This window comes from Oncorhynchus gorbuscha, linkage group LG23, assembly GCF_021184085.1.
Source record: "Oncorhynchus gorbuscha isolate QuinsamMale2020 ecotype Even-year linkage group LG23, OgorEven_v1.0, whole genome shotgun sequence".
NCBI lineage: Eukaryota > Metazoa > Chordata > Actinopteri > Salmoniformes > Salmonidae > Oncorhynchus > Oncorhynchus gorbuscha.
Window position 1 is genome coordinate 49,090,884 of NC_060195.1, and position 24,207 is coordinate 49,115,090.

At 44.0% G+C, this 24,207-nt stretch overlaps 1 protein-coding gene across 1 annotated transcript in view; it reads right to left on the reverse strand.

Moving 5' to 3' along the window:
- The window catches only part of LOC124010684 (relaxin receptor 1-like), a 106,699-nt gene that overhangs the window by 41,734 nt on the left and 40,758 nt on the right, over window positions 1-24,207 (reverse strand). Inside the window, exon 2 of the mRNA XM_046323343.1 lies at window positions 17,356-17,439. Within this exon, the coding sequence (XP_046179299.1) occupies window positions 17,356-17,439 (84 nt within the window). The remainder of the gene's footprint in view (window positions 1-17,355; window positions 17,440-24,207) is intronic.

The following is a 24,207-nucleotide window of genomic DNA, read 5'->3' on the forward strand; positions in this document are numbered from 1 at the left end:
CCAGAGGAGGGAGATGGTTGCGATGCGGAGCAGGGAAACACCGTTGATGCGAGCTCTCTTCCACGAGCCCGGTGACGAAGATCTACCCGTCGTTCTATGCGGATGGCGAGAGCAATCAAAGAGTCCACATCTGAAGGAACCTCCCGGGAGAGAATCTCATCCTTAACCACTGCGTGGAGTCCCTCCAGAAAACGAGCGAGCAGCGCCGGCTCGTTCCACTCACTAGAGGCAGCAAGAGTGCGAAACTCAATGGAATAATCCGTTATGGACCGTTCACCTTGGCATAAGGAAGCCAGGGCCCTAGAAGCCTCCCCACCAAAAACTGAACGGTCAAAAACCCGTATCATCTCCTCTTTAAAGTTCTGGAATTTGTTAGAGCAATCAGCCCTTGCCTCCCAGATAGCTGTGCCCCATTCTCGAGCCCGGCCAGTAAGGAGTGAAATGACGTAAGCAACCCGAGCTCTCTCTCTAGAGTATGTGTTGGGTTGGAGAGAGAACACAATCTCACACTGCGTGAGAAAGGAGCGGCACTCAGTGGGCTGCCCGGAGTAGCAAGGTGGGTTATTAACCCTAGGTTCTGGAGGCTCGGCAGGCCAGGAAGTAACAGGTGGCACGAGACGTAGACTCTGGAACTGTCCAGAGAGGTCGGAAACCTGAGCGGCCAGGTTCTCCACGGCATGGCGAGCAGCAGACAATTCCTGCTCGTGTCTGCCGAGCATGGCTCCTTGGATCTCGACGGCAGTGTAACGAGCGTCTGAAGTCGCTGGGTCCATTCCTTGGTCGGTTCCTTCTGTCATGCAGGTGAAAGAGGACCCAAAAGCGACTTAACAGAAACAGAGTTTATTTAAATCCAAACAGGGAATAACAAAAATCCTCTAGTCTGTAGAGGGGAATAACTAGAGAAGCGGCCACAGACTGCAGGTCGCTTCGGGTAGGCGCAGGCCGTAGTTGATAGAGCCACCTGCTCACACGCAGCATCTGATGAAGGCAAAAAAACACGACAGGACAGGGCGAAACACAATCACAGCATGGTGAATACAAAACGAGGAACCGACGGGACAGGAACGGATCACAAAGGAATAAATAGGGACTCTAATCAGGGGAAAGGATCGGGAACAGGTGTGGGAAGACTAAATGATGATTAGGGGAATAGGAACAGCTGGGAGCAGGAACGGAACGATAGAGAGAAGAGAGAGCGAGAGAGTGAGAGAGGGAGGGGGAGAGAGAGGGATAGAAGGAGGGAAAGAACCAAATAAGACCAGCAGAGGGAAACGAATAGCATGGGGAGCACAGGGACAAGACATGATAATAAATGACAAACATGACAAGGCTATGTTAATTTACACTTCCTCTTCCAATTCTAATGTGGGGAGGTCAAAATAACTATCCACCAAATCTATTCATTTTTAAAATCTAAACGTCAAGGATAGCAAATGGACTGGGATTGTGTTTTTGGGTCCAATACTTTTGAAGAGTACCAATTGAGCATAAGCACGACCCACATCCAACACAGAGTGCTATATGCACATTTGACGAAAGGCCCAATACTCCAAGGCGATATTCACGTAATTCCCCTCGACCACGCCCACAAATTAGGGAAAAGAAACATTATTTCCTATTGAACCCCATTGTTAAAGAGCAAACTTTGTACATGTTTTGTAATAATATAATATTTACAGAAAAGCTGATGTTGTTCAATGTATAGTCGTGGGCAAAAGTTGAGAATTACACAAATATTAATTTTCACAAAGTCTGCTGACTCAGTTTGTATGATGGCAATTTGCATATACTCCAGAATGTTATGAAGAGTGATCGGTGAATTGCAATTAATTGCAAAGTCCTTCTTTGCCATGAAAATGAACTGAATCCCCCAAAAACATTTCCACTGCATTTCAGCCCTGCCAGAAAAGGACCAGCTGACATCATGTCAGTGATTCTATCATTAACACAGGTGTGAGTGTTGATAAGGACAAGACTGGAGATCACTCTGTCATGCTGATTGAGTTTGAATAACAGACTGTAAGCTTCAAAAGGAGGGTGGTGCTTGGAATCATTGCTCTTCCTCTGTCAACCATTGTTACCTGCAAGGAAACACGTTCCGTCATCATTGCTTTGCACAAAAAGGGCTTCACAGGCAAGGATATCGCTGCCAGTAAGATTGCACCTAAATCAACCATTTATCGGATCTTCAAGAACTTCAAAGAGAGCGGTTCAATTGTTGGGAAGAAGGCTTCAGGGCACCCAAGGAAGTCCAGCAAGTGCCAGGACTGCTTTCCGATTGTTTGGGGCATCCGGAAAAAAGCTTGTCCGGAGAAGACTAGGTGAGAAGACTAGGAAGACTAGGTGAGCGCTACCATCACTCCTGTGTCATGCCAACAGTAAAGCATCCTGAGACCATTCATGTGTGGGGTTCCTTCTCAGCCAAGGGAGTGGGCCCACTCACAATTTTTCCTAAGAACACAGCCATGAATAAAGAATGGTACCAACACATCTTCCGAGAGCAACCTCTAGGAACAGTTTGGTGACGAACAATACCATTTCCAGCATGATGGAGCACCTTCCATAAGGAAAAATTGAAAACTAAGTGGCTCGGGGAACAAAATACCGATATTTTGGGTCCAAGATCCAGGAAACTCCCCAGACCTTAATCCCATTGAGAACTTTTGGTCAATCCTCAAGAGGTGGGTGCACAAACAAAAACCCCAAAATTCTGACAAACTCCAAGCATTGATTATGCAAGAATGGGCTGCCATCAGTCAGGATGTGGTTCAGAAGTTAATTGACAGCGTGCCAGGGTGGATTGCAGAGGTCTTGAAAAAGAAGGGTCAACACTGCAAATATTGACTCTTTGCATCAACTTCATGTAATTGTCAATAAAACCCTTCGACACTTGTGAAATGCTTGTAATTATACTTCAGTATTCCATAGCAACATCTGACAAAAATATCTAAAGACACTGAAGCAGCAAACTTTGTGGAAATTAATATTTGTGTCATTCTCAAAACTTTTGGCCACGACTGTACATGTAACCAGGTAAAAAATCCGGACACACAGGTTCTCAATGCTCCCACGAAAGGAAATAGAGCATGCAAGAAGAGCCCTGTGGCTTCAGTCTATTCGGCATGAGAGAGTGTGAAATGTGTCCAAGTAGGCTACAAGCAGCTATGTGTGTGGAAAACATTTAATCACAGGTAAGACATTTAACTTGTTTAGTATAGTCTGTTTTTAACTTTACTCGCTACTCGTAGCTACTGTATATAGTCAGTTTTTTTGTGTTGTTGGTCTTGGCTTGCTTAATGTTCCGGTCAGTAGCTAGCTAGCACTCATTCACGTGGCTGCCAGCACTGTCGTGAGAAGGGCCATGAGAGAATATTACAATATTACGTTTTTCGAAGTACTGAGAATGCTCACTAGCAGGCAATGTTGAAAACTAATCTGTAGATGTGTACTTTTCGTAAATGTAGTTTTGTAACCGAACAAAAAAATATATATATTTTTTGAAAAAGGTCAAGTATTTGATTTTGAGCCACAGGCAGGCGGGTCGCGGCATTCTACAGTGCCTTCAGAAAGTATTCAAACCTCTCGACTTTTTCCACATTTTGGTGTTATAGTGTGAATTTAAAATTGATTAAATGTTGATTTTGTGTCACTGGACTACACACAATACCCCATAATGTGGAATTGATGTTTTTAGGAATTTTTACGATTTTAAGAAAAAATGAAAAGCTCTCTTGAACTAATAAGTATTCAACCCCTTTGTTGTGGCAAACCTAAATAAGTTAATGAGTAAAAATGTTTTTAACAAGTCACAAGTTACATGGACTCACTCTGTGTGCAATAATAGTGTTTAACATGATTTTCGAATAACTACCTCATCTCTGTACCCCACACATACAAATAATTGTAAGGTCCCTCAGTCGAGCAGTACATTTCAAACACAGAGTCAACCACAAAGGCCAGGGAGGTTTTCCGAAGCCTTGCAAAGAAGGGCACTTATTGGTAGATGGGTAAAAAAAGAGCAGACATTGAATATCCCTTTGAGCATAGTGAAGTTTGTAATTACACGTCGGATGGTGTATCAATACACCCAGTCACTGCAAAGATACAGGCGTCCTTCCTAACTCATTTGCCGGAGAGGAAGGAAAACGCTCAGGGATTTCACCATGAGGCCACGGGTGACTTTAAAACAGTTTGAGTTTAATGTATGTGATAGGAGAGGATGGATCAACAACATTTTAGTTGCTCCACAATACTAACCTAAATTATTTAGTGAAAAGAAGGAAGCCTGTACAGAATAAAAATATTCCAAAACATACATCCTGTTTGCATTAAGGCATTAAGTAAATCTGAAAAAAAGCTGAATACAAAGCATTATGTTTGGGGCAAATCCAACACACGCCAAGTTCTAAATCATATTTTCAAGCCTGGTGGTGGCTGCATCATGTTATGGGTATGCTTGTCATCGGTAAGGAATAGGGACTATTTTAGGATAAAAATTAAATGGACTGGAGCTAAGCACATGCAAAAACCTGGTTCAGTCTGCAGTGGAAGACAAATTCACCTTTCAGTACAAACAATAACATAAAACACAAGGCAAACTGTACATTTGCTTACCAAGACGACATTGAATGTTGTTCCCCATTGGGCGAGTTAGTTTTGTCTTAAATTTGCTTGAAAATCTATGGTAAAGACTTGAAAATGGTTGTCTAGAAATGATTAACAAACAACTTGACAGAGCTTGAGTAATTTATTTTAAGTATAATGTGCAAATAATGTATAATCCAGGTGTGCTAACCAGAGCCAAACCCAGGAAGATTCACTGCCAAAGGTGATTCTAACATTGACTCAGTGGTGTGAATACTTATGTAAATGAGATATTTATCCATTTAATTTTCAATAGATTTGCAAACATTTCTAAAAAAATATTTTCACTTTATCATTATAGAATATTATGTGTAGATGGGTGAGAGAAAAAAAACTTTTTAATCCATTTTAAATTCAGGCTGTCACAACTGTTATGTTTGTTCCTTATATAATGACAAACAGGGGCGTAGGTTTAACTACTTTTAATGAACATATACTTCAGCTAGAAAACTCCATGTTTAGCCATGCAAGGCATTCTTTAACCAACTCCCGCGCCCGCATAGCCTGCTGAGTAACGTAGTCTAAATGTTATTAACACATAACCACACATCTTCTTTTCTTAAAAAGAAAACTACTTTTCTATGTAACTACACGTCACAACACATTTGTTTACTCAACCTGCATAACGTGCCATATTCAATTTCTTTCCCCCAATTTTTTTTCCCTTAAAAATAAAATTGTTTTCCAACTAAATATAGTCTGTCAAACAATACTCTATTGTGGCTCTGTTTCTATTCACATTAAGAAAACAGTCGGTCCAGGTGCCCCTTTTTTGTATATATATATTTTTTAGCAATTCTCAATAAGCCTTTCAGGGGCTTTGACAGTCCATTTTGGTCGTTCTGCTGAAGTGCTTCCTGAAACAGCTGGACAGTGGTCATTGTCAGTCAGTGTGTTCTTACTGAATTGTCCATTTCTAAAGGCATTTGACGCTTCAGCAGTATCCTCCCGATGATCCTCAGTCCCTTGAATGAATGGCTGCAGCCTTAGATCCACTCTGTTTCGTCTAAATTGTGATCCATGCTCCGTTTGGATCTCATAGAATCGCGGTGCAACTTCTCTCTGCACACACCCTTGCTGCATCCAGGTTCCCTGTAGTGATGTCTCGGAGTCGTACATGATCTCCAGGTTTCAGTTCAGGTAAGTGTCTTGCACTTTTGTCGTGTCGCTGCTTTTGTTTGTCTTTCTGTTTTTCCTTTGCAAGTTTTACTTTGTGAGCACCTCTGGGTGTTAGCAAGTCCTCATGGATGGGTAGGTTGGTTCTGATGTGATGTCCCATCAACATTTGTGCAGGTGAAAGTCCGTTCTGCATCAGATTTTTTAGGAAATCCTTTCCATTGTGTGCCTTTTTCATCAGACCTTTGACAATTTTGACTGAACTCTCTGCTAAACCATTGGACCTTGGGTAGTTGGGGCTGGAGGTGCTGTGTCGGAATCCCCAGTCGTCAGCGAACGATCGGAATTCAGAACTTGAAAACTGTGGGCCATTGTCCGAGTACAGTTCAGACGCAGCCCCATGTCTTGCAAAGACTGATTTCAGGTAGATGATTACAGCTTTGCTGGAGGTAGTTGGCAGTGTTGCTACTTCAGGGTAGTAGTAGTCAGTAACAACAATGTGACTTTTGCCATTGCAGTCAAAAAGGTCAACTCCAACTTTGTAGTAGGGTCTGTTGGGTACTGGATGAGGCATTAGCTGCTTGCTGCTTTGTCCTATAGGTCAAACACAGTTCACTTGAAGCAGTGGTCTGGCTGATTTCCTGGTTCATTCTTGGCCAGTACATTACTTCTCGTGCTCGTCGTTTGCATTTTTACTCACCCATGTGGCCCTTGTGTATTTTCTGTAGCATTTCTTTGCGTAGTGTCATGGAAATTACAATCTTGTTGCCTTTGAACACTATGTCACCCACAACGGTGAGCTCTGCTCTGCATATCCAGTAATCCTGTATTCTCCTTGAACAGTTGTTTTTCTGTGCAGGCCATCCTATCAGTGTCGTTTCTTTCAACTCTGTCATTGTTTGGTCAGCTGTGGTCTCTCTTTTGATCTGCTCCATTCTCTCAGAAGACACAGGAAGTGATGCTACGATCATGTCAATGTAGGCCTGAATCTCAGTGTTTTTCTGTGTGTCGAAGCTCTCCTTCTTGTCAACTGCTCGAGAAAGAGTGTCGGCGGCAAACATGAACTTTCCTGGGGTATAGATCATCTTCACATCATACTTTTGCAGTCTGATCAACATTCTCTGGATTCTCATTGGACAATCATTCTGTGGCTTAGACATGATTGACACCAATGGTTTGTGGTCGGTTTCTACTTCGAAGTCTCGTCCATAGACGTATTGGTGAAACCTTTCGCAAGCATATGTGCTTGCCAGTAGTTCTTTCTCTATTTGTGCATACCTTGTCTCTGCGCCTGTCAAGGCTCTGGACACATAAGCGACGGGTTGCCATGTGTCGTCATGCTGTTGCAGAAGATCTGCTCCCAGGCCAAACTGTGACGCGTCTGCAGAAATCCTTGTCCTTTTCTCTGGATCATAGAACCTGAGCACTGGCTCTTCTGTGATTGTCTTCTTTAGGTTTTTGAAGCTGTTTTCCTGTTCATGGGACCATTCCCATTAATTTTTCTGTTCCAGAAGACATCTGAGTGGAGCGGACTGTGCTGACAGTTGAGAGGTAGGAACTTTGCAAGGTAGGTGATCATGCCCATGAAGTGTCTCACATCGCCCTTGTTCTTCGGCCGCTCCATGTTATTGATGGCTGATGTTTTCCTCTGGTCTGGTTTGACTCCGTCCTCTGAAAGTACATCTCCCAGGAAGGTAAGTGTTTTCACACCAAACTCGCATTTGTCCTTGTTTAGTTTTAGGTTGACTTTCCGTGTCAGGTCCAGCACTTGTCTCACTCTCGCCTCGTGTTCTTCTTTTGTGGACCCCCAGACGATGATGTCATCCATCATAGTCTCCACTCCTGGAATGTGCTCGAAGATCATGTGGATTGTCTTGTGGTAGACCTCTGGCTCTGAGAGAATCCCATATGGTAGATGAAGAAATCTGTACCTGCCCTCAGGTGTGTTGAATGTGCATAGCCTTGAGCTTGCATCATCTAGCTTCATTTGCCAGAATCCTGATGAGGCATCAAGCTTACTGAACCACTTTGCTCCAGCAAACTGCGACATTATCTCTTCTCTGGTTGGCTACTTGAAATGCTCTCTCTTGATTGCTTTGTTGAGATCTCTCGGGTCTAGACATCCTGAGATCGCCGTTCTTTTTCACCACAATAACCAGTGAGCTTACCCAGTCTGTAGGTTCATCCATTTTTGTGATGACATCCATCTTTTCCATGCGTCCGAGTTCCTCTTTGAGCTTTTTCCTCAGTGCAAATGGAACTTTTCTGCATGCACAACTGGAGTCATTTTGTCATCAGTACACATCCTTCTACTCAGTATTGATTCTTGGTCATTTTCAGTCTGTGATGTCACTACATACATACTCTTTTCAACAAATTGAGCTTTCCACATGCAATATTCCTAGAATAGACTGTACACTCTTTTCCACAATCAGCAGCTGTGCTCTGAACTGTTTTCCTTTATGAAGTAAAGTTACGATGCAGCTTCCTTTGACTGGTATGTTCTCCCCAGTATAACCAGTAACCTTCATTTTCACCGGGTGTATTTTGCTCTTCACCTTCAGTGTTTTGTAGTCATCCAGCGATAACAGGTTTACCTGTGCTCCAGTATCAAGCTTGAATGGTATTACAGTTTCATTCACAGCCAATGGCACAATCCATTCAGCATTTACTGCATTGCATATTTACACAGAATCAACAAAGAATTCTTCCATCTCCTCGACTGTGTGAAGCTTTTTCTTTGTAGCCTCAGCTTTGCAGCATTTTGAGAAATTATTATTTTTCCCACAGTTGTTACATGATTTGCCATATTCAGGGCATTTTTTGGCTTGTGGATAAATCCACATTTTACACATGTAGTGTTTTTGATTTCTCTCTTTTGCTTGTTTTTGTTTTGTAAGGCGTTGTGTGTATTGCTCCTCTCTTTTTATTGCATACACTGACGTCTCATCCCTGCACAGCTCTTTAGCTTGCGCTCTGGTGGTTTCAGCTGCTTGACACATATTCACTGCTTTATCCAAAGTTAAATCTTGCTCACGCAGCAATCTCTCCTTGAGTCCATTATCAAGTATGCCACAGACTATCCTGTCTTTCACTAGTGAGTCTTTCAGATTTTCAAATTCACACATTTTGCTCAGTGTGTTCAGCTCAGTCAAATACTGGTCAAAACTGACTCCTTGTTTCTGATCATGAGAAAAACTTGTATCTCTCAAACGTGACGTTCTGGCTTGGTACAAAGTACCCCTCAAATTTTGCCATTAGCACAGTCAATGTCAAGTTTGCCTCGTCTTGCTGAAAGCTATTGTAAATGTCCAATGCATCCTCTCCAATAACATGCAGAAAAATGGAAGCTTTCAATTTGTCATCAGCTCCCCCAGCACCACTGGCTGCTAGATAGATATTGAATCTTGCTTGAAACGTTTCCAATTGTCAGCTAAATTGCCTGTTAACTGCATAGGAGTAGGAGGACTAAGCCTATCCATGATGGAGAACAGGAACAGTGTCAATTTCTCTTACTTCAGTATGTTGCTCATCAACTTGCTCGTCAACAGATTACTAACTATGCAGCCTCGCTCTCGCTGCTGTCACTCTCGCTGCTTGCGGCTCGTTGTCCTCGCTCTTGCAAGCTAGCATCTTCGACTACTCACGTCACTTGACTTGTGGTGGAATGTTCCATTTTCGTCGCGGAAATTTGCAGCGTTACTCCTTTCTTTTCTCTGTCTCCTCATGTCTCCTTATGTTTGTTCCTTATATAATGACAAACAGGGGCGTAGGTTTAACTATTTTTAATGAACATATACTTCAGCTAGAAAACTCCGCATAGCCTGCTGGGTAACGTAGTCTAAATGCTATTAACACATAACAACACAACAACAAAATGTGGAATAAGTCAAGGGGTATGAATACTTTCAGAAGGCACTGTATCTAATACCAACTGGGACTATATAAATGTGATACTCTTATTGTCCATTAGATTCCATGGTTGCCATGGTGCCTTTATGGCAGCCTAGGCTTATTCTGCCCTACAAAGGGAAAATGCAGCACTGCATAATTTTCTTTTAAGCAAAATCTGACTTCAAAGTCTTTTTCTGTCTAGGCAGACAGCAATTTCTGATACTTCATGATATATTCTTATCACCTGGCTTGTTCTAGTGTAAGGAATACCACATTAATCAGAGAATATACCTAGCCATTAGAATTTAGATTAGATTAATTAGATTAAGTATTTTTAACAAAATTAGTAGTTACTGCGTTTTGCCTTTGTAGGGCAGTAATTGCTCTGCTATTTTAGTTGCAATTTAGTGTTGTTTTTAAAATTTTCATTTATTTTTTTATTTTTTTCTTGAATAACCTTTTGTTTTTGAGTAGCTAATCAAGTACTGATCATTTTAATGTAGTAATTATGAACATCAATCTTAAAATGAGTTAAGCAATTGGACTTTCCTGCCACCAACAAAGTATATATTTTTTGTTTTATGTTTAATACCTGCATCTCCTGAGGACTACAAAGTACAGAAATGGGGGACACTCACTCGCATATTTTACTCAAGACGATTAAACAAACCCTGAGTAAGTAGCAAAAAAATGACTTTTTCAATTTCTATAGTACAGAAAAGCTCACAGGCCGGTACAAATTCCATTCATAAAACAGTCCACACAGAACTGTATGTCTCCTTTTCTTCCCCATCTATACAGCATAGATTCTGACTCTGCGGCCTGTTAAAAAAGTCCATGTACCACCTCTATCTGAGGCCCCTTTAAGACTAGGCACTGTTGAATGTATCGTCTCTTAACAAATAAGTCTCTACTAGTACAATAGTTTATCACTGACAATGACCTGGGACTAATATGTTTGACGAAAACATGGCATAGAAATGGTCATTTATACCTACTCAATGAAACTAAATATCTGGAAAAGGCTCGCGCCCATGGCAGGGGTGGTGGTCTTGCTGTTGTCCACAGACTGTTTTGATCTGAAAATGTTGCCTGCCCTGGTGTCTTTATTATTTGAGTACATGGCTTTTAGAATGAAGACTCCCAGTTCTCTCACTGTGATACTTATCTTTCGCCTTACCAAAAAAGTCTCTTGTAACAGAGTTTTCTGAGCTGATCACCTCTGTGTCCTTCCCTCTCCAATGCTGTAATCCTAGGTGATTTCGTTCACATTGATTCAACAAAATGCTCCTCTGCTACTGACTTCCTGAACGTGTTTGACTGGTACAGCATGTCAATGTCCCCACACACAATCCCCACCCCACAATGTTGGGGTTTGTTCCTTGTTCCTTGTCAATTATTGGCTCATTGGTGAAATTAGCATTCAGACAATATATTTAATTAAATCAATCAATTAAATCAATCATCTTTATTAATGCAATTGCAGACAGAAGTTGACAACAGGAACATGTTTCCGTGCAAGTTCTGAAAATAGTCAAGGGCCCAGGTTATTTTATTAATCCCAAAGCCCAGCCTTAGTGATGTCAATGCCTACATCATTACCTTCTACTCACGAGACCAATCCCATCCATACACACAAATACAAACAATAGTTTCAGTGTTATCTAAAGGCTCAACAGTAAATGTCCACTCCCCAAGTTGATTTACAGTGGAATGTCTGACTAGTCTTCTTTCTCTTTCACTCCCCAGCAGGGTTTTTTCGTCATAGACACCCTGTATTGACTGCCATAATTCACACATCCCTCAGACCATTTCTTTATAAGAAGAAGAGACTAGAAAATAATTGTGGAACAATATTAAACCTTAGGACCCTAACCCTAACCCTAACCCTAACCCTAACCCTAACCCTAACCCTAACCCTAACCCTAGGACCCTATAAATTTAAAGAGGGAGGGGTCTTATAACTCTCCCCCTTCTATTAATACAACATAAGCATAATCAATTATTATAATACAGCAACATTTGATACAGCCCCTACCATGGCCCCAAGGTGAACCCAACAGTTATACAACTAAACCTCATCACTGGAGAAGTCCTAGATGTACATGAGCTAGGTGTATCTGACCAAAGGGCCGTGACGATGACTCCTTCACTTCAGCTTCGCCCTAAGCACAATATTAAATTCAGAAACATCAAGTCCCTTGACACATCCCTCTTCCAGGAGACTGTTCACTCTGCCCTACAGGCTGACTGACTGCCTTGACTCCACCCCTTATGAAATGGTCTACCTATATAATAGCACTCAAAGCAACAGCCTTGCCCCTGAAAAAACATGTAAAGTATCCTTCCAACGGTCCTCCCCATGGTTCCCAGAGGAGCTGCGCAGCATGAAGACCCACGGCCTCAGTTTAGAGCATCTGTTGAGAAGTACTGGCCTTACTGTCCACCTACTGGCCTATAATTACCACCAAGCATGCTATTTCCTGTGTGGCTCAGTTGGTTGAGCATCGCGCTTGCAACGACAGGATTGTGGGTTTGATTCCCACAGGGGATCAGTATGAATATGTATGCACTCACTACTATAAGTTAATCTGGATAAGGGTGTCTGCTAAATGAGAAAACATGTAATGTATTTCAAATCACTAAAAGAAGACCGCTCTGACATTAAAGACTAAGACCAAGGAAATCACAGGACCTTGTTTTCTACCATCAGTCTCCTCCTCCACCCTACAGACGCCCTCCCAGAACAACTACCGAACAATGCAACTGATTTGCTAAGTCTTCAAGGCTAAAATCAACGCAATTCAACAAAACATTGTATCCCCCAACCCCACGCTGGCTCATAACCCACGGCTTCACTTGCACCTCAGTGCTTACAAGCTTTATCAGGCTCTCCCATCTGGCTTTACACTCATGTTCAGTACTGAGACAGCCCTGGTGAAGGTTGTAAATGAAATGCTCAATGCTGCAGATACAGGATCCTCCACCATCTTGATTATTCTGGACCTCGGTGCTTTGACACAATAGATCACAACATTCTACTGCAGCGCATCAGAGAGCACACTGCCATTTGTGGGACTGCACTTAACTGGTTCACCTCCTACCTCTCTAACCGCAAGCAGTACAGGTGAGGCAAAATCAGAGGAGTCCACCTTAACCTGCAGTGTCCTACAAGGGGTCGGTGTGTGGTTTTCTTCTCAGGAATTCAGCCTTCTCTGTATTGTCTCTCCAACCCCCAATCTGTCGCACATTTGAGAAGCAGAGGCTATGTTGTCTTTTGATTGGATGTTAACTTTACAGGAATGCTATTGGTCAACAAATCAGATGTTTGTATCCAAACAACTCAGATGTTATAAAGGGTCTTAGATTCATTGTCTATTTCTCTTCTGTTCCTGACCTGCACTGGTGAGATACCTCTCCCATGAGCTATGGGCCATGGTGCAAGCCATGGTTTCTTTCTCTTACTCTCTATGATCAAGTTTACAAAAATGCCATGTAAGGCTTGTCAATGCTTTGTAACTTAAGCTTCATGATTTGTATGTGAAACCATACATTTTATAAAGTAATTACTGTAACAACTATTGTCTCTTGCATATTGCTAAATCATACCTCATTTAATTGACTTGGTTAACATTAATTGCATAGTCTTATTACGAGTCGCATGTGAGGTGTATATAATATGCATATATGATAATTATTACCCCACAAACATGGACACATCATCCCCCTCTCCTCAGCCATCACTAATTTGGGTATGAAATTTGACCCCACACTCTATTTCAATGCCCACAGTAGTCACGTCTGTAAAACGTCATTCTTTCACTTGAAGAACTTCTCCCGCCTAAATCTCTCACCACATCTGACGCAGAAAGGCTAAGCCATGCATTCATTTTCTCCAGAATTATGGGAACAAAAAAAAAACAGTGCCTCTTGGATCTGACACAAACTAAAAAGTCTACTCACATCACCCCTCTCCTTGCTGTTCTCCATTGGCTACCTGTTCCTCAAATAATTGACTATAAAATGATCCTCCTTGTCTACAAAGCCCTAAATGGCGTCAGCCCCGCCTACCTGTCAGACCTACTCTCCCCCTATGAACCTCCACACACCCTCCGTTCAAGCCACGCAAAACTGCTCCATGCCCCCAGGACCAGGCTCCGAATAACGGGGGGCCGTGCCTTTTCCTCCCACGCCCATGGAACTCATTTCCTGATAAACTCAGGGCTATTCAGGTTGCTATTAAAACTGACCTTAAGACAAATCTCTATCGGCTGGCCTACCTTTTATGGCCTTCCTCCTAGACTACCAAGACGACATTGAATGTTCCCGAGTGGCCGAGTTTGTTGTGTCTTAAATCAGCTTATGGGAAAACTTAAATAGCTTTCTACCTATGATCAACAACCAACTTGACAGAGCTCGAAGAATTTAAAAAATAATAAGATGCAAATATTGGGGCTGTGCCTAGTGGTTAGGGCGTTTTCGCCAGTAACCGAAAGGTTGCAAGATCAAATCCCCGACCTGACAAAGTAAAAAACAATCTGTCGTTCTGCCCCTGAACAAGGCAGTTAACCCACTGTTCCTAGGCTGTCATTATAAATAAGAATTTGTTCTTAACTGACTTGCATAGTTAAATAAGTGTAAAAAATAAAAACAATATTGTACAATCCAGATCTCTCTTAGAGACTTACCCAGAAAGACATAAAGCTGTAATTGCTGTCAAAGTTGATTCTAACATTCGGAAAGTATTCAGATCCTTTTACTTTTCCCACATTTTGTTAGCCTTATTCTGAAATGGATTCAAGCTCAGGTGCATCCTGTTTCTTTCCATTTTTTTTTATTTCACCTTTATATATCCATATAGGCCAGTTGAGAACAAGTTCTCATTTACAACTATGACCTGGCCAAGATAAAGCAAAGCAGTGCAACAAAAACAACAGAGTTACAAATTGGATAAACAGACGTACAGTCTATAAGGCAATAGAAAAATCTATATACAGTGTGTGAAAATGTAGTAAGCTTAAGGAGGTAAGGCGATAAATAGGCCATAGTGGCGAAATAATTACAATTTAGCGTTAACACTGGAGTGATAGATGTGCAGATGATGATGTGCAAGTAGAGATACTGGGGTGCAAAAGAGCAACAAAAAGATATATATATATATATATATATCTGGGGATGAGATAGTTGGGTGGGCTATTTACAGATGGGCTGTGTACAGGTGTAGTGAAAGGTAATCTGCTCTGACAGCTGATGCTTATAGTTAGTGAGGGAGATATAAGTCTCCAGCTTCAGTGACTTTCGCAATTTGTTACAGTCATTGGCAGCAGAGAACTGGAAGGAAAGGCTTTGGGGATGACCAGTGAAATATACCTGCTGGAGTGCGTGCTACGGGTGGGTGTTGCTATGGTGACCGGTGAGCTGAGATAAGGTGGGGCTTTACCTAGCAAAAACTTATAGATAACCTGGAGCCAGTGAGTTTGGCGACGGATATGTAGCGAGGGCCAGCCAACGAGAGCATACAGGTCGCAGTGGTGGGTAGTATATGGGGCCTTAGTGACAAAACAGATGGCACTGTGATAGACTACATCCAATTTGCTGAGTAGAGTGTTGTAGGCTATTTTGTAAATGACATCGCCGAAGTCAGGATCAGTAGGATAGTCAGTTTTAGAGGGTATGTTTGGCAGCATGAGTGAAGGAGGCTTTGTTGCAAAATAGGAAGCAGATTCTAGACATAATTTCGGATTGGAGATGCTTAATGTCCTTCCAGACTCACATTAACCAGTGTCTAACCAGACACCTAGATAATTGTAGTTGTCCACATTTTCTAAGTCAGAACTGTCCAGAGTAGTAATGCTAGTCGGGCGGGCGGGTGTGCGGGCAGCGATCGGTTGAAGAGCATGCATTTAGTTTTACTAGCATTTAAGAACATTTGGAGGCCATGGAAAGAGTGTTGTATGGCATTGAAGCTAGTTTGGAGGATTGTATTTTTCCATTGACCATTCTTGAGATGATTCTGCATCTTAATTGGAGTCCACCTGTGGTAAATTCAATTAATTGGGCATGATTTGGAAAGGCACACGTCTATATAAGGTCCAAAAGTTGATTGTGCATGTCAGAGCAATAACCAAGCTATGAGAGGATTGTGTCGGGGCACAGATCTGGGAAAGGATACCATTTCTGCAGCATTGAAGGTCCCCAAGAACACAGTGGCCTCCATCATTCTTAAATTGAATAAGTTAGGAACCACCAACATTCTTCCTAGAGCTGGCCACCGATGGTTATTCTGACAGAGCTCCAGAGTTCCTCCGTAGAGATGGGAGAACCGTCCAAAAGGAAAACCATCTCTGCAGCACTCCACCAATCAGGCCTTTACGGTAGAGTGGCCAGACGGAAGTCACTCCTCAGTAAAATGCACATGACAGCCCACTTGGAGTTTGCCAAAAGACACCTAAAGGACTCTCAGACCATGAGAAGCAAGATTATCTGGTCTGATGAAACCATGATTGAACTCTTTGACCTGAATGCCATGAGTGATTTCGGGAGGAAACGTACCATCATCCCTACGGTTACGCATGGTGGTGGCAGCATCATGTTGTGGGGATGTTTTTCAGAAGCAGGGACTGTAGACTAGTCAAGATCGTGTGAAAGATGAACAGAGCAAAGTACATCGAGATCCTTGATGAAAACCTGCTTCAGAGCGCTCAGGACCTCCGACTGGGGCGAAAATTCACCTTCCAAAAGGACAACAACCCTAAGCACACAGCCAAGTCAACGCAGGACTGGCTTCGGGACAAGTCTCTGAATGTCCTTGAGTGGCCCGGCCAGAGCCCAGACTTGTAACTGATTGAACATTTCTGGAGAGACATAAAAATAATTGTGCTGCAACGCTCCCCATCCAACTTCACAGAGCTTAAGTGGAACGGCAGAGAAGAATGGGGGAAATTCCCAAATACAGGTGTGCCAAGCTTGTAGCGTCATACCCAAGACTCAAGGCTGTAATCGCTGCCGAAGGTGCTTCAACAAAGTTCTGAGTAAAAGGTCTGAATACTTATGTAAATGTCATAATATTATTTTTTTGTATACATTTGCTACAATTTCATTATGTGGTATTGTGTGTTGATTGACGAGGGACAAATATGATTTAATACATTTTAGAATAAGGCTGTTGTCATGATCCCTACGGAATTGTCCCCTAATCCCCCTGATTAGTATTTGTATATATGTGCCCTTTATTTTCCATTGGGCTGTCCATTATTGTTACTATGTTTGTTTTTTGCGTGTGAGTACCTGTGTTTTGGCTTTTGTGCCATTGTGGATTGCGCGTAGGTATTGTGTGTAGATGGGTGCGAAAAGCAATCAATTTCACCAATTTTAAATTCAGGTTGTAACAAATCAAAATGTTGAATAAGTCAAGGGGTATGAATATTTTCTGAAGGCACTGTATTTGCTTGGTGTATTTCTCTCAAGAAGACTTGAAGAAATGTTCCCCTATACTGCTTGTGAGTAGCGAAGTTATAGAACTGCCAAAAAGGATTAAAAAAAAAATTCAAAGCACTGATCCAGTAGGCAGAATGGTTGTTGTTCTGCACTAATGCACTTGCTTATAGGTTCTTTGAAAACATTTGACTCAACTTATACGCATAATAGTTATTGGAAAAAGGGGATACAGTACATTTATGAAATTTCATATACAGTACTTACAACATTTATCAGACTTGGTCCCGATGTCGATGTTGGGTATCCCAAAATACTTGTCAAAAAGATGGGGCCATCCATTGTTATCTCCTAGGAAACAAAATATAAACACATTATTATACTAGTCAGAAATAGTACATCCTTATGTCCATCTTTCACAGAGCAAACATCAACATTCTATCATACTTTATTAATAATTTAGATACATGCCAAGATGTCAATTAATACCTTCTACAACACAGCAGGAACAATCTATTCTTTTTTGCCTGACATCAGCTTGACATCCATTAACCAGCTAGTAGGCCTCAAGTTTGGGCACTGCAGATTCTTACTCAAGAAGTCTAGGGCTTAGACTAGGTGGCAATCGGTTTCTGCTCTCTTGCCAACTCCTTATGGAATTATCATGTTTGGCTTGACAATAACAGCAACGGAGTTGGCAGGAGCACTACAAGATATGGGACCAGGCTTTCTAGGGCTCATTCATTGAACCATGAAAATATAAATAGATTGCCCATTTTGGTAGATCAATCTGGAATTAAGTTTGGGTTTGCCAATATACACTGTGTCATGTTTTGTCATTAATTATCATGTCTTGTCCCTGTGCTTCCCCTTCTATTCGTTTCCCTCTGCTGGTCTTATTAGGTTCTTTCCCTCTTTCTATCCCTCTCTCCCCCTCCCTCTCTCACTCTCTCGCTCTCTCTTCTCTCTATCGTTCCGTTCCTGCTCCCAGCTGTTCCTATTCCCCTAATCAATCATTTAGTCTTCCCACACCTGTTCCCGATCCTTTTCCCTGATTAGAGTCCCTATTTCTCTCCTTGTTTTCCGTTCCTGCCCCGTCGGATCCTTATCTATAATTCACCGTGCTGTGTCTATGTTTTGCCCTGTCGTGTCGTGTTTCCCTCAGATGCTGCGTGGTGAGCAGGTGTCTGAGTCTGCTAGGTTCAAGTGCCTTCCTGAGGCAACCTGCAGTTCTCGATCAAGTCTCCAGTCTGTTCTTACGAGTAGTATTATGCTTTTTGTTTTGTAAAGTTTCTTTCTGGATTAAAAACTCTGTTTTCGCCAAGTCGCTTTTGGGTCCTCATTCACCTGCATAACAGAAGGATCCGACCAAGGAATGGACCCAGCGACTACAGAGGCTCGTAACACTGCCGTCAAGATCCAAGGAGCCATGCTCGGCAGACACGAGCAGGAATTGTCTGCTGCTCGCCATGCCGTGGAGAACCTGGCCGCTCAGGTTTCCGACCTCTCTGGACAGTTCCAGAGTCTTCGTCTCGTGCCACCTGTTACTTCCTGGCCTGCCGAGCCTCCGGAACCTAGGGTTAATAACCCACCTTGCTACTCCGGGCAGCCCACGGAGTGCCGCTCCTTTCTCACCCAGTGTGATATTGTGTTCTCTCTCCAACCCAACACATACTCTAGTGAGAGAGCTCGGGTTGCTTACGTCATTTCACTCCTTACTGGCCGGGCCCGAGAGTGGGGCACAGCTATCTGGGAGGCAAGGGCTGATTGTTCTAACAATTACCAGAACTTTAAAGAGGAGATGATTCGGGTTTTTGACCGTTCAGTTTTTGGTGGGGAGGCTTCTAGGGCCCTGGCTTCCCTATGCCAAGGTGATCGATCCATAACGGATTACTCTATAGAGTTTCGTACTCTTGCTGCCTCTAGTGACTGGAACGAGCCGGCGCTGCTCGCTCGTTTTCTGGAGGGACTCCACACATTGGTCAAAGATGAGATTCTCTCTCGGGAGGTTCCTTCCAGTGTGGACTCTTTGATTGCTCTCGCCATCCGCATAGAACGACGGGTAGATCTTCGTCACCAGGCTCGTGGAAGAGAGCTCGCATCAACGGTGTTTCCCTGCTCCGCATCGCAACCATCTCCCTCCTCTGGCTCTGAGACTGAGCCCATGCAGCTGGGAGGGATTCGCATCTCGACTAAGGAGAGGGAACGGAGGATCACCAACCGCCTGTGCCTCTATTGCGGATTTGATGGACATTTTGTTAATTCATGTCCAGTAAGAGGCCAGAGCCCATCAGTAAGCGGAGGGCTACTGGTGAGCGCTACTACTCAGGTCTCTTCATCTAGATGTACTACTATGTACTACTATGTCGGTCCATCTACGCTGGACCGGTTCGGGTGCTACATGCAGTGCCTTGATTGACTCTGGGGCTGAGGGTTGTTTCATGGACGAAGCATGGGTTCGGAAACATAACATTCCTTTCAGACAGTTAGACAAGCCTACGCCCATGTTTGCCTTAGATGGTAGTCATCTTCCCAGTATCAGATTTGAGACACTACCTTTAACTCTCACAGTATCTGGTAACCACAGTGAGACTATTTCTTTTTTGATTTTTCGTTCACCTTTTACACCTGTTGTTTTGGGTCATCCCTGGCTAGTATGTCATAATCCTTCTATTAATTGGTCTTGTAATTCTATCCTATCCTGGAACGTATCTTGTCATGTGAAGTGCTTAATGTCTGCCATCCCTCCCATTTCTTCTGTCCCCACTTCTCAGGAGGAACCTGGCGATTTGACAGGAGTGCCGGAGGAATATCATGATCTGCGCACGGTCTTCAGTCGGTCCCGAGCCAACTCCCTTCCTCCTCACCGGTCGTATGATTGTAGTATTGATCTCCTTCCGGGGACCACTCCTCCTCGGGGTAGACTATACTCTCTGTCGGCTCCCGAACGTAAGGCTCTCGAGGATTATTTATCTGTGTCTCTTGACGCCGGTACCATAGTGCCTTCTTCCTCTCCGGCCGGGGCGGGGTTCTTTTTTGTTAAGAAGAAGGACGGTACTCTGCGCCCCTGCGTGGATTATCGAGGGCTGAATGACATAACGGTTAAGAATCGTTATCCGCTTCCCCTTATGTCATCAGCCTTCGAGATTCTGCAGGGAGCCAGGTGCTTTACTAAGTTGGACCTTCGTAACGCTTACCATCTCGTGCGCATCAGAGAGGGGGACGAGTGGAAAACGGCGTTTAACACTCCGTTAGGGCATTTTGAGTACCGGGTTCTGCCGTTTGGTCTCGCCAATGCGCCAGCTGTTTTTCAGGCATTAGTTAATGATGTTCTGAGAGACATGCTGAACATCTTTGTTTTTGTCTATCTTGACGATATCCTGATTTTTTCACCATCACTCGAGATTCATGTTCAGCACGTTCGACGTGTTCTACAGCGCCTTTTAGAGAATTGTCTCTACGTAAAGGCTGAGAAGTGCTCTTTTCATGTCTCCTCCGTTACTTTTCTCGGTTCCGTTATTTCCGCTGAAGGCATTCAGATGGATTCCGCTAAGGTCCAAGCTGTCAGTGATTGGCCCGTTCCAAGGTCACGTGTCGAGTTGCAGCGCTTTTTAGGTTTCGCTAATTTCTATCGGCGTTTCATTCGTAATTTCGGTCAAGTTGCTGCCCCTCTCACAGCTCTTACTTCTGTCAAGACGTGTTTTAAGTGGTCCGGTTCCGCCCAGGGAGCTTTTGATCTTCTAAAAGAACGTTTTACGTCCGCTCCTATCCTCGTTACTCCTGACGTCACTAGACAATTGATTGTCGAGGTTGACGCTTCAGAGGTAGGCGTGGGAGCCATTCTATCCCAGCGCTTCCAGTCTGACGATAAGGTTCATCCTTGCGCTTATTTTTCTCATCGCCTGTCGCCATCTGAGCGCAACTATGATGTGGGTAACCGTGAACTGCTCGCCATCCGCTTAGCCCTAGGCGAATGGCGACAGTGGTTGGAGGGGGCGACCGTTCCTTTTGTCGTTTGGACAGACCATAAGAACCTTGAGTACATCCGTTCTGCCAAACGACTTAATGCCCGTCAAGCTCGTTGGGCGTTGTTTTTCACTCGTTTCGAGTTTGTGATTTCTTACCGTCCGGGTAGCAAGAACACCAAGCCTGATGCCTTATCCCGTCTGTTTAGTTCTTCTGTGGCTTCTACTGATCCCGAGGGGATTCTTCCTTATGGGCGTGTTGTCGGGTTGACAGTCTGGGGAATTGAAAGACAGGTTAAGCAAGCACTCACGCACACTGCGTCGCCGCGCGCTTGTCCTAGTAACCTCCTTTTCGTTCCTGTTTCCACTCGTCTGGCTGTTCTTCAGTGGGCTCACTCTGCCAAGTTAGCTGGTCATCCCGGTGTTCGAGGCACTCTTGCGTCTATTCGCCAGCGCTTTTGGTGGCCGACTCAGGAGCGTGACACGCGCCGTTTCGTGGCTGCTTGTTCGGACTGCGCGCAGACTAAGTCGGGTAACTCTCCTCCTGCCGGTCGTCTCAGACCGCTCCCCATTCCTTCTCGACCATGGTCTCACATCGCCCTAGACTTCATTACCGGTCTGCCTTTGTCTGCGGGGAAGACTGTGATTCTTACGGTTGTCGATAGGTTCTCTAAGGCGGCACATTTCATTCCCCTCGCTAAACTTCCTTCCGCTAAGGAGACGGCACAAATCATTATCGAGAATGTGTTCAGAATTCATGGCCTCCCGTTAGACGCCGTTTCAGACAGAGGCCCGCAATTCACGTCACAGTTTTGGAGGGAGTTCTGTCGTTTGATTGGTGCGTCCGTCAGTCTCTCTTCCGGGTTTCATCCCCAGTCTAACGGTCAAGCAGAGAGGGCCAATCAGACGATTGGTCGCATACTACGCAGCCTTTCTTTCAGAAACCCTGCGTCTTGGGCAGAACAGCTCCCCTGGGCAGAATACGCTCACAACTCGCTTCCTTCGTCTGCTACCGGGTTATCTCCGTTTCAGAGTAGTCTGGGTTACCAGCCTCCTCTGTTCTCATCCCAGCTTGCCGAGTCCAGCGTTCCCTCCGCTCAAGCGTTTGTCCAACGTTGTGAGCGCACCTGGAGGAGGGTGAGGTCTGCACTTTGCCGCTACAGGGCACAGACTGTGAGAGCCGCCAATAAACGCAGGATTAAGAGTCCAAGGTATTGTTGCGGCCAGAGAGTGTGGCTTTCCACTCGCAACCTTCCTCTTACGACAGCTTCTCGTAAGTTGACTCCGCGGTTCATTGGTCCGTTCCGTGTCTCCCAGGTCGTCAATCCTGTCGCTGTGCGACTGCTTCTTCCGCGACATCTTCGTCGCGTCCATCCTGTCTTCCATGTCTCCTGTGTCAAGCCCTTTCTTCGCACCCCGTTCATCTTCCCTCCCCCTCCCGTCCTTGTCGAGAGCGCACCTATTTACAAGGTACGTAGGATCATGGACATGCGTTCTCGGGGACGGGGTCACCAATACTTAGTGGATTGGGAGGGTTACGGTCCTGAGGAGAGGAGTTGGGTTCCGTCTCGGGACGTGCTGGACCGTTCGCTTATTGATGATTTCCTCCGTTGCCGCCAGGGTTCCTCCTCGAGTGCGCCAGGAGGCGCTCGGTGAGTGGGGGTACTGTCATGTTTTGTCATTAATTATCATGTCTTGTCCCTGTGCTTCCCCTTCTATTCGTTTCCCTCTGCTGGTCTTATTAGGTTCTTTCCCTCTTTCTATCCCTCTCTCTCCCCCTCCCTCTCTCACTCTCTCGCTCTCTCTTCTCTCTATCGTTCCGTTCCTGCTCCCAGCTGTTCCTATTCCCCTAATCAATCATTTAGTCTTCCCACACCTGTTCCCGATCCTTTTCCCTGATTAGAGTCCCTATTTCTCTCCTTGTTTTCCGTTCCTGCCCCGTCGGATCCTTATCTATAATTCACCGTGCTGTGTCTATGTTTTGCCCTGTCGTGTCGTGTTTCCCTCAGATGCTGCGTGGTGAGCAGGTGTCTGAGTCTGCTAGGTTCAAGTGCCTTCCCGAGGCAACCTGCAGTTCTCGATCAAGTCTCCAGTCTGTTCTCGTCTTTACGAGTAGTATTATGCTTTTTGTTTTGTAAAGTTTCTTTCTGGATTAAAAACTCTGTTTTCGCCAAGTCGCTTTTGGGTCCTCATTCACCTGCATAACACACTGTACAAAAATAGAAACTTAACATGTAAAGTGTAGGTCCCTTGTTTCACGAGCTGATTAAAAAATCCCAGACATTTTCCATACGCACAAAAAGATAATCCATCCACCTGACAGGTGTGGCATACCAAGAAGATGATTAAACAGCACCACTTCCAATGTCATTTTAGACAATTTGGCAGTATGTCCACCTGGCCTCAAGCCGCAGACCACATGTATGGCGTTGTGTGGGCGAGCAGTTTGCTGATGTCAATATAGTAAACAGAGTGCCCCATGGTGGTGGTGGGGTTATGGTATGGGCATGCATAAACTACACACAACGAGCACAATTGCATTTTATTGGTGGCCATTTGAATGCACAGAGAATCCATGACGAGAACCTAAGGCACATTGTCGTGCCATTCATCCACCGCCATCACCTCAGGTTTCAGCATGATAATGCACGACCCCATGTCGTGTACACAATTCCTGGAAGCTGAAAATGTTCCAGTTCTCCCATGGTCTGCATACTCACCATACATGTCACCCATTGAGCATGTTTGGGATGCTCTGGATCAACGTGTATGACAGCGCATTCCAGTTCTCGCCAAAATATCCATCAACTTTGCACAGCCATTGAAGAGGAGTGGGACAAAATTACACAGGCCACAATCAACAGCGTGATCAACTCTATGTGAAGAAGATGTGTCGAAGCTGCATGAGGCAAATGGTGGTCACATCAAATACTGACTGGTTTTCTGATCCACGCCTCTACCTTTTCTTTTTATGGTATCTGTGACCAACAGATGCATATCTGTATTCCCAGTCATGTGAAATCCATAGATTAGGTCCTAATTTATTTATTTCCATTGACTGATTTCCTTATATGAACTGTAACTCTGTAAAATCTTAGAAATTGTTGCATTTCTATCTTTGTTCAGTATAAATACTACAAGCTTTTAGGACAAA